Source organism: Vombatus ursinus, unplaced genomic scaffold, assembly GCF_900497805.2.
Source record: "Vombatus ursinus unplaced genomic scaffold, bare-nosed wombat genome assembly UNPS02000749.1, whole genome shotgun sequence".
In the NCBI taxonomy this organism is placed as follows: Eukaryota; Metazoa; Chordata; class Mammalia; order Diprotodontia; family Vombatidae; genus Vombatus; species Vombatus ursinus.
In genome coordinates, this window is record NW_020940527.1 from 2,713,298 (window position 1) to 2,724,961 (window position 11,664).

At 44.1% G+C, this 11,664-nt stretch overlaps 1 protein-coding gene across 2 annotated transcripts in view; it reads right to left on the reverse strand.

Annotated features, from left to right (window-relative positions):
- The window catches only part of PSAP (prosaposin), a 37,778-nt gene extending 29,243 nt beyond the window's left edge, over positions 1-8,535 (reverse strand). For both annotated transcript variants that reach the window (XM_027858478.1, XM_027858471.1), the window contains exon 1: positions 8,387-8,535. In XM_027858478.1, the coding sequence (XP_027714279.1) occupies positions 8,387-8,429 (43 nt within the window). In that variant the 5' untranslated portion in view covers positions 8,430-8,535. The remainder of the gene's footprint in view (positions 1-8,386) is intronic.
- Between the last annotated feature and the right edge of the window lie 3,129 nt (positions 8,536-11,664).

The following is an 11,664-nucleotide window of genomic DNA, read 5'->3' on the forward strand; positions in this document are numbered from 1 at the left end:
AAGGGGAATACACAGTCGATGTTTGTTTAACCTGCTAGAGTTGTCTGAAAAGTCAGGTCATGTACATAAAACTTTACAGAACTTTTTAGTATATATTTCAAGAAATATGTACTACGGAAAAAGAATCCTTTAGCATACATTTTAGGAAATGCATACTAAAAACCCTTGCAGATTATTCAGTGAGCAGGTGTCCTAGAGTTGGCTGTCCAGGTGATTCACTCCAGAAACCAGAAGCATGCTATGACACTGTGATAAATGAGGTCTCCAGAGGCCAAAAGGACCACACATGCCACAGAGGAGCTTATTACCAAGAGGCGGCAGCTGAAGCATGCTCTCTGCCTTCTGATACAGCTCACTGTGTATCTATGACATGATTTTAATCAGCATCAAGTAAACTCCCTTGCCACACACAGTCCAACCCATCCCCACTGCCCCCACACAACTAGTTAGACCTTGAGGATCTGTGTGTGGCAGGCGAGAACTAAGGGTTGGCTTAAAGCCTCTCTGACCTCCCGTCCTCTGATACTTTGGGGGTTTTTTATTACTAGCAAGCATAGGCAGAGTGAAAGGTTCATCCTTTCTCCCATGCCTTTGTTCTCTGCCCTAGGCTTTTAACCTCCTTCTGTCCTCTCTCAGACCGGTATGGGACAAGGACATTCAGAACAGCGTGGCACGTCTCAAAGGCCAATTTTGACTTTTTTTTTTAATTCCTTACAACTAGAAAAGTCCCAAGGCAAACGGGAGGCTGTGTAAACAAGAGGCTCCAATCGCTAGAGGTCTTCAAAGAGGCCCAAGCGATGCTGGAGAAGAGGGTCTTGTTCAGGCAGTGGCTGGACCAGATGAGAGGCAGACAGACAGAAAATCTGGGTTGGCAATCTTTGTATTTATATACAAATGTTTGTTTTTTGTTACCTCCAACAGAACGTAAACTCCTGAAAGCAGGGACTATTTCTTTGTTGACTTTGTATCCCAACACAGTACCTTGCATACAGTTGGCACTTATTAAATGCTTGCAGATTCATCAAGTGGTCTTGGAGGGGCAGCTAGGTGGCACAGTGGATAGAGCTCTGGCCTTGGAGTTAGAAGGACCTGAGTTCAAATCTGGCCTCAGACACTTGACACTTGCTAGCTGTATGATCCTGGGCAAGTCACTTAACCCCATTGCCTCACCGCCCCCCCAAAAAAGGCATCAAGTAGTCTTGGGCCAATCACTATCACTTTACCTCTGAGCCTCAGTTTCCTCATCTACAAAAATGAGGTTTAACCAGATGATTTAAGATTTGTCCTGACTCCAAACCCTATGATAAGGCCTGAAGGCCCTGCCAATTTGGAGCCTCATTCATGAAACATGCTAGACCCTGGGGAACAGGAATGGGCACACGAGTATACCCAAAACTTGTGAACAACTTTATTCCATGTAGATTCATATTACCTGCTTGCTGTGATGGAGAAGGGTAAGTGGGACAGGGTGATAAACTGTGGATACGAGAGGGATAAATGAAACAAGGCCTAATGATCACTGAAAGGAATTTAAGGGAAAGGATTATTGTTGTGAGACTCTTGAAAAGATTTATTAATAACCCATGGCACAATCTCCACACGGCCATATTATTGTCCAGCCCAACAAAAACATCTCCTGGTAATAAAGAGAGGAAATCTGGTGACAAAAACAGAGATAAACTTCAAAGCCTTCTGAGATGTGCTCATAAAGGAACACTTGATCCAGATCACCTGAATCAACACTCTCAAACAGGAAGGCCTGGCCAAGTTCCACTAAGAAGGAACTGCATGACTTCCAGTCAACACACCCAGTGGAGGAGATCAGCATGTTTATTTTTGGCCCTTTCTTCCTTACCCCTCCTCTTCCTAACACAGCTCTGGGTAAAAGAGATCCAGTTTTTGACTAGAGATGTGATCCCATTATAAAGACTGGCTACATCGACTGAAACCAACAAGCAAACAAACTATGGTATAGGAATGCCATCCATAAATAATGGAATAGTACTGTACTGTTAGGAACCACCAAAGGGATGATTTGGAGGAAACCAGGGATGAAAAGTGAAATGCATTGTAAAGACAAGCTAAATGATGCAATGACCACCTATGATTCCAGAGGACGGATGATGAATATAACCTACCTCATCATGGAGCAGACGGACTCAAGGTGCAGAATGAGACACAGCCTGGCACCGGGGGGAATTTGCTTGCTTTGCTTGACTGCATAATGGTTACAAAGGTTCTGGTTTTCTTTTTTTTCAATTGTTGAGGGGGATGAAGGAAGTGGAGAGTGAGAGGGCAGCTATGGTAGGGTTGCAAAAGGAAGGAAGATTATTCATTGAAACATGCTTTTAAAATGCACAGAAAAGTACTAAGGCCAGAAGGAATCAGACAAGCAGGGCAGCTTTGAGAAGAATATCAGAATATCTTAATAAATTTATCTTAGAAAAAGAAATCCAACAGACTGTAAATGAGCTTCCACGCATCAGAACCAGATACATTGACAAGTGAATTCTACCAAACATTTAAAGATCAACTAATTCCAATATCAAATAAATTATTTGGAATACTAAGTAAAGAATCCTACCAAATTCCTTTTAAGAAACAAATACGGTATTGATACCTAAACCAGGAAGAGCAAAAACAGAAAGATAACTATAAACTCCAATTTCACTAATGAATAGTTCTGCAAAAATCCAGATTATACACTGTAACCAAGAAAAATTTACACCAGGAATGCAGGGCTAGTTCAATATTAGGAAAGCTATTAACATAATTCATTCTATCAATAACAAAGTCAATAACTCATATTATATCAATAAAAGCAGAAAAAGCTTTTGACAAAATACAATACTCATTCTTATTAAAAAACACTTGAAAGCATAAGTATAAACGGATTTTTCCATAAAATGGTAAGCAGCTTTCACCGGCAAGCATTATCTTTAATGGGGATTAGCTAAAAGTCTTCCCAATAAGATCAGGAGTGAAGCAGGGATGCCCATTATTACCAATATTATTCAACATTGCACTAGAAATGCTAGCAATAGCAATAAGAGAAGAAAAAGAAATTGAAGGAATCAGAATGGACAATGAAGAAATAAAACTATCTCTTTTTGCAGATGATATTAAAATCCTAACTTAGAAAATCCTAGAGATTCAACTAAAAAATTAGTTGAAACAATAATTTTAGCGAAGTAGCAAGATATAAAATAAACCCACATAAAATGAGCATTTCTAGATTATCACCAACAAAACCCCGCAAAAAGAGATAGTAAGAGATATTTCATTTAAAATAACCATAGACAATATAAAATACTGGAGTATACCTGCCAATACAAACCCAGGAATTATATGAACATAATTATAAAACACATTTTATACAAATAGTCACACTTAAATAACTGGAAAAAATATGAATTGTTCGTGGGTGGGCAGAGCCAATATAATAAAAATGACAATTCCACCCAGAGTATCGTGTTGAATATCTTGTATACTTAAAAAGAAAAACAAACTGTACAGATTCAGTTTCATGTATGAGCCTCTCCTGAGTGTACAAGTGCTCGTTTTAGTTGCTGTTCATTAATTTTCTTTTAAAGAGAAAATACAACCTGACTTCTTTTTAAGAGTTTGATTCTGGATTTATTAAAGATCTAAATTAAACTATCTCCTTGTTTATTAAAGATCTAAATTAAACTATATCTTTGAAACTAATTCTAATCAGTGTTTTTCTACTAGCCTATAGAATAAAAAGGCCAGATTAGAGCCCTGCCTCTCCTGCTTAGGTGGTATAGCTATTCTGGCAGGCCACATGACCTTTCCTCAATTATAAAGTGACAGTATCAGTGATGAATAGAAGCCCTGGGTTCAAGTCCTGCTCTTGCCACATGCTACCTGTTCTATGTGGCCCCAGGCTAGATCCCTAAACTTCTCAGTGTCTCAATCAGTTGTCAAAGACTAAGTTTCTGAGCAGAAGCTAGTCTGCTCTGACAGGAGCCTACACCAATGAAATTACAGATTCAGACAAGGAAAAAAAAAATATTCAAAGTTGTTAGGATTAAATTTGATTCCATAGGCAAAGCCAATCCTAGCCATAAAGAATCATAAACAAGAGCTATATGAAAAGCCTGTAAAGGATGACCATGGTCATTCAGTGAGTCTGCATCTTCATAAAATAGCAGTGCCTGCAGCTTTAAGTTCATTCTCTCCCCACTCAGAGGGCCAGGCTCCAGCCCTCATCCCCATGGTCACCTATAACAGGTGAACTGCCATGACTCCTTCTCATTTGCCTACAAATGTCTGCCAGAAAGCTTTTTCCTCCAGTCTTGTCTCATCCTGCCTCTCCTTTACTGACAAATTCCTCCAAATAAACATGTCTACACCGAATGCCTACACGTGCTCACCACCTCTTTCTCGAATCCCTCACAAGATGGTTTCCACTCCCATCGAAGCACTCAAATAGCCTCTGGAGGCCACTAACCACCTCTCTTTCTGGATAACTTTGCTTTCCCTCGGCTTCAGAAACTACTACAGAAAACACTACCCTGTTTGTGACTTCCCTTGCCAATTTCTCCTCCTTTGCTCAATGTCTTCTCCTGACCTAGAAGACATAGGTTCCCACAACGTTCTCTCCTTGGTCCTGGTCTCACTGTACAGCCTGTCTTAACTCCGTTACTCTCTGGCCTCAATCACTTCCATGCAAGGTCATGTCTCAAGAGCATTTCAAACTGCCACCATCAGCGAAACCTGTGCTCAGCTGAGCTCATCTTTCTCCCCTCCATCCTGCTCCTCTCACTGTACTTCAACAGTACCACATCCCAAATTAAGCCCCAGGCCCCTCCACCCTCCCAATCTCGAAGATTATCGGTGTTATCCAACTCTTCCAATGTCAGCACGTCCTAAAGAAGAAATCAATTCCTAAAACCCACACCACCCCCACCCCAGCTCTTTGTCGTTAATCTCTTTACGGATTCCCACAGCTACCACTGCCTTAGGGTGGATTTCAGTGGGTCCTCATTCCCACCTCCTTTCAGGTCTTCCCATCTATGCTTTCCACCCCACCCCCATGCCTATGAAATCCTTCCTAGTGCCACCAGAATAGTTTTCCTCATGCAGAGATCTGGTCGTGGCCAGAAGAAATCCTAGTGCTGCCGAGACCTGGTAACATGCAAACTCTTTGCCTACACCACCAGCACTGCACCCCATCTTTCCGGGCTTATGTCACTACCTGAAGTCATATACTGCTTTAGCCCAACTGGATCACTCCTACTTGCCCTAATCTCCCACTTGGGTTCCTCTGCTCATCTCCTGTGCCTGGAATGCCCTCCCTCTGCCCTCACCTGGTGATTTCTACCCTACATCCTTCAAAACCCAACTCAGATGCCAGCTTCTCCCTGTGTGACGAATGGTAAAAGCAAAAGCAAAAATCACTTAGTATGTTCCAAGCACTGTGATCTAAAGGTCAAAAAGTCATCACAGCCAGTCAGAATTCCTATATTAAGTACACTACAGATCCATGAATTTAATTAACCCTGAGGGTAACCATGGAGATGCCCCTTTACCCATAATGGGCAAAGAATTGAATGTTTGGCTTAATGAAAAGTTCGGACTAATGACGGCCACATTTCAATCAATCAATTAACACTTATTAAGTGCCTACTACATTCCAGGCACAGCTCTAAGCACCTGGAACACAAAAAGGGGCAAAAGACAGTCCCTGACTTCAAGGAGCTTACAACCTAATACAATTTAACTACTGCTGAAGAGTATTTTTAAAAAGATAGCTAAGGATCATACCCACATTAGGGTCATCATTTCAAAGAATTAAATACAGCAAAAAGTTTTGTTGTTGTAGGGGAGGGAAGTAATCCTCATTTGGATATTACAAACAGGAGTTTATTATATAAACTATCATGCAGAAATAAGATATCTAGGGAGGACAGGAGCCAAGGTTTTCCAAGGAACGGTGAATGAAAGTGACCTTTTCTTCTAGAGTCAACAGCATTTATGAGCCATATGTACAAAATGTACAAACAATTAACACTGCTATTCATTCAATTCAGAAGTCACAAATGACTTTCCATTATCTTATCCACCTCAATCATGGTAAATCTCTTCACTTACACCTCGAGGATTTCCTGTCAAGATTCCAAGCCATTTTCTCCATTTTCTAGCCCTGTGGCTAAGGGGGAGTAAAGGAACAAGTGAGGCGCTGTGCTAACTCCCAATAACAGTCTTTCCAGCATGCTACTACGGGGCAGCTAGGTGGTACTTAGGTGGATATAGAGCACCAGGCCTGAAGTAGGAAGACATCTTCCTGACTTCAAATCCAGCCTCAGAGACTTACTAGTTGTGTGACCCTGGGCAAGTCCCTTAACCCTGTTTGCCTCAGTTTCCTCATCTGTACAATGAGCTGAAGGTCACGGCAAACCACTCCAGTATCCTTGCCAAGAAAACCCCAAATGGGTCACAAAGGGTCAAAAACAAGTGGACTGAACAACTGTCTCAAAAGGCCCAAGCTAGTTATCAAATAAGAAAGGAACTGAAGCTTAGAGATCTAAAGTAACCTAGATTTACTTACCTCTTTTAACGGGCTAAAAAAAAAAGTACTGGAAATGCTCATTGTATATAGTCTGATGCTTAATCACACATTTTAGGTGTCTTCTATCTGCTGATGGGCAATCTTACTCTCCAATAACCACATTTTACTAGATTATAAACTTCATTAAGGGACTTGTCTTATTCATGTGTTTGGTTTTTTTGGGAGGCAAATGAGGTTAAGTGACTTGCCCAGGGGTCACACAGCTAATAAGTATCTGAGGCTGGATTTGAATTCAGGTCCTCCTGACTCCAGGGCCGGTGCTCTATCCCCTGTGCCACCTAGCTGCCCCTTTATTCATCCTTCTATCCCATCTTTCCATTCTGGGCATGGTACAGGAGGCACATAATTTATCTGAACTGAATCTCAGGGAACGACTTCCTCATTCCTAGTTTTTCCTCCTATCAAAATGACCTGGGCTGCTGGCAGTAAGTGTGAGAGAGACTAAAGGTCCACTTTCCCTCATATATTATCATACTAGGGGCCACATCAAAAGAGAACTGCTAAGGATCCTTTGAGCTCCCTGCTAGGACTCTCAATCTCAAAAGACACTTGTACTGCAGTGTGCAACAACTGGTAAAATCGGATCAAATAATCAGCCATACAGTTCGGGAAACTCCACCAAGTAGGAACATAAGTGTCTTACACACATCAACTTCTCTGTGCATTTACCTTTCCCCTGAAACAAAGCTGCATGCCCAAATCCCAGGGGTTTTGCAATATCGGAGCCCATGAAATGAGTCAGCATTTCACAGCGGTTGCAAACAGAATGTAAACTTCTGATACCTTTCAGCCTTTCATCTAAAGAGACTTTGAAACTCGAGAGCCCTAAGCCACCTACAAATAAATACAGCTCGTTACGACTTAGTTTGGACTAGCTTGGAGTCAACAGCTGATTAAGGCAGGCTCCAGGAAAGGGGAAGGCACTGATTCCAGAAAGAATGCTGGGTCATGTGGTTATTAACCCGCACCATGGCTGCACCAAGAAGCAAGGAGGGGAGCTTCAGAAGCCGCCGACCCTCAGGGACCAATCCCCCCATGAAATCAACATTTAACCTGCGCCTGCTGTGTGCCGAACACCAGGCTAGGAGCTGGAGGGGACCCAACCTCGAAAGTGGACACAGCCCCTCCCTAGCCCGCATGGAAGACTCCCAGCCTAGCTAGGGAAGGAACGCGGTGCCCTGCACGGGGATGGCGATTAATAAATGCTTATTAAACCGAAACGAGCATGCCCCGATGGCTGCGGTGCCCAAGGGCAGAAGGGGTAGACAGAGGTCTCGCAGGCGGACGACAGTGAACGGAAGGCTTCTGAAGGGCGGGGGGAAGGTCGCGTGTCCCCGATGGGAGGGAGGTGCGGGCGGGGGGCGGTTAATTCAGGAGGGCTTCGACATCAAAGGGCAGCCCCCCAGGACCCCATGCCCCAAGCGGACAGCATGCATTCAAGGGCCCGGATGGAATCCTCTTTCTCCTCCCGCCCCTACACCTATCTGTCGCCCCCACCCCACCTGTCACGTTCCCCCCCCCACCCCGCCCAGGAAAACAAGAAGTACGCAAGGCCAGGAGGTCCCGGGAGGAACAAGGAACCCAGCCTCCCCGGGGCGGGGGTCGGGGTCGGGGGTCGCCGGTGCTGCAGCAGCTCCGAGCCCCGGGCCCCCCACCTCTCCCGCGGGGTGGGGGGGTGCGCGTGCGCAGAGCGCGCCTCCATTCCTGACCCAAAGCAGCCGGGAAGTGGGAGGGGGCGGGGGCCGCTGCGGCCTCTCGAGGATCCCCGCCGCGTACCCCCAGCCGGCTTACCCGCGCCCAGGAGGACAGGCAGGAGGAGCAGAGCGCACAACATGGCTCCGTTGGACGCAGCAGATCTGCAATGCAGGGAGTCAGATGATCCGCCTCGGCTAAAAACCCGGCGTACCCAGAGACCCGCACTGCGCAGGCGCGATCCTGGCCCGGCCCTCGCCTCCGCCCCCCGCCCTCAGCCCGCCTGATCTTGACTCAGCAGCCCCAGAGCGCCTGCGCGAGCCTGGGCGGGGCGGGGGAGGAAAGGAGGTGTGGAGGAGGCTGGGGGAGGGGCACATGGGAGAAAGAAATGGAAATGATAGAGAAGGAGAAGAGAGGAGGAGCCTGGGGCCTCTGCTTTTGAACCATCTGACTCTCATCCTCAGGAGAGAGGGCAGTGGGAAGGACAGTAAAGCTGGCGTTCAGGAATCCCCTTAGAAAGACTGCCAACGCTCTTGCTACAATGTTACCCCTTCTCCATCCTGCAACAAGAAATTCCTAGGGCTTGACCCGGTCCTCCCTTCACCTTCTTAGTAATAACTGGCATTATATAACTCACGTTTATAGCATTGCATAGACAGGGAGGATGAAGCCAGGCCAGCACTAGGGAGGGCACAGCTCAGAGATCTGAGTTCAGATAAGACCTTGGACGCTTACTGGTTGTGGGACCCTGGGCAAGTCACTTAACCAAGTTCTGCCTCAGTTTCCTAACTGTAAAATGGAGATAATAATAGCATCTACATTCCAGAGTTGTGAAGATCAAAAAGATGCAAAGTTTCTGCTATATAAATGCTAATTCTTATTCGTTCTGTGCCTGCACAATTGTCTGTCCTTCCTTAATGTCCATCCAGTCTAAAGGTCTGGCTGGCCTGAGATGCTTCAGAAACATTTGCATAGGCCTTCCTTAAATTTTCAGTAAGATTTGGGATTGTAGAAGTTGTGGAGTGGGAAGAGAAAGTAGGGTGCACCAATCAAAGTCTATCAAACACCCCTCCCCAAATAATTTGTTAATTTTCTTTTGGCCAATCAATAGACCAGGCTTCTACTGTGGTACGTGCTAGGAATACAACGACCAACATAAAGCAACCACTGCATTGTGGGGAGCCACCCCCCAAAAATTATTTTCTTAAAGAGTTTTGAGAGGGGGCAGCTAGGTGGCACAGTGGATAGAGCACCAGCCCTGAAATCAGGAGGACCTGAGTTCAAATCTGGCCTCAGACAAAACACTTGACCCGTACTAGCTGTGTGACCTTGGACAAGTCACTTAACCCCGATTGCCTCACTAAAAAAAAAAAAGAGTTTTGGGAGGCCCTGGGAAGTTAAGCAATTTTGATCCAGATTACATAACCTGCCCAAGTGTCAAATAAGGTTAGCTACTCTACCACTCTGTCTCTCCTTAACTGAATATAAGCATCAGAAAGTACCATTAAGACAGTTCCGGAGGAGAATGTTCCTATATTCCTCAAAGCCTAAAGTACAGCGTAGAGGTTTCCTCCTCCAGGCTGCAAAGAAAGGGCAGGTAGGTGGTGCAGTGGATAGAGCATCAGTCCTGGAACCAGGAGGACCTGAGTTCAAATCCGACCTCAGACACATAATACCTACTAGCTGTGTGACTCTGGGAAAGTCATTGAACCCCAATTGCCTCACCAAAAAAAAAAAACAAAAAAACAATTATTCCCCTCTCCAGATGTCTCAATGGATCTATGTTCTCATCAATGTGAGCAATCACAACTACCAACTACAATTCAGCCACAATTTCCCATCCTGTGTGGATTCTTGCCTAAGGTCTACTCAAAGTTCGGGAGGAGACTTTCTCTTAACATTCCATGAGTACTGGTACAGTACTTGGGTGATCCCTACTGACCCACTTCCTGTTTCCATCATCTTCCTAAGTGATATTCTTTTCTCTACTTCTTATTCTCCTCTATTAACATATATGTATGTATATATATATATATATATATATATATATATATCTCATGCCTTTCAGAGTTTTAAAAAAAAATCTAGCTTCTTGATGGAAGCACACAAACCTGAAGTCGAAAGGCCAGAAGGTATAAGCTATTCCTTATACTGGAGAGAAGCTTAGAAGTCATTTCATTCAAACCCCTCATTTTACAATTGAGGAAACTGAGACCCAGGGAGGAGTGGTTTGCCCAAAGTCACATAGCCAATTATCACCAGGACCAGTATCAATAACAATAATAATAACTGACATTTAGAAAGTATTTTCTGAGCCCTTTTGGAAACACCAAACATCCATTCTTAAACACAAAAGACTAAGTCAGAAATGGGATCTCTTCCCCTCCCCTTCATGGCATGGCTTTCTCTTGAGGTTTTGGTCACAGGGCTGGCTTTTCACTTCCCACTTGAAGGAGCTAGATGGAAGAAGGACTTGCTGAAATGAGGAAGTGATTCTGAGTCAACAGTGAAATATGAGTTTAGTAATGCTGTGGAAGATTGGTTTAAACCAGAGGAGAGGGGAAGGCAAGGAGGACTTCAGGTGATTGTCATATAAAGACTAAATCTGACCAGGGATGACAAACTAGAGGACAGTAATAGGAGCAGATGGGGGACTTCCCAAGCTGAGTACCCCATTGAAGCAATGGTTAAAGTGCTATAGAGCTGAGATTTTCAGAGTAAATCACCCCTCCTACCATCATCCTTGAGATCTTGTGTCTGTAGAACCAAGAATCTACTATACATGGGGATGAAATGGGCCATGGAGGGAACTGAATTCTAAGGAGTTGACAAAGGGTTCAGTGGTATAATGGACCCCATTCTTATTGCCATTAGGGCCAATTGTTAACTTTCCAGTGTAAGCATTTACACCTTACAAATCAGAAAACCCTACAAATCAGGGTTTGATCTATTGTTTTATTGATTTTCTAGACTTAAAGTAATGGGGGAAATGTTTATTATGTTAATGGTAATTATGCAGATCAAACTTAAGAGTGTGTCCTATGTACTTCTCACCGAACCAGTTGTTAAAATACTTATCAGCACACACCCCTGATGAAGACCCTGGGACAGTACATTAGAAACAGGACCGGATTTGGAATGGGATCTGGGTTTGAAATTCCATGGGACACTAGGCAAATATTTAATTTCTACGGGTGTTAGTTTGCATATCTATAAAATGAGCATTTGGGGCCTCTTAGACCCTTTCAATTCTACGTTATTCTATACAGAACTATAACTAGGCTTTGTGTGACAAGGGCTTTTCCCCAGAGTACCAAGATGGAGAAGATGGAACTTTATTAAAAGGGGAGAGTCCCTCCATGCAGCTGTCCAGAAAC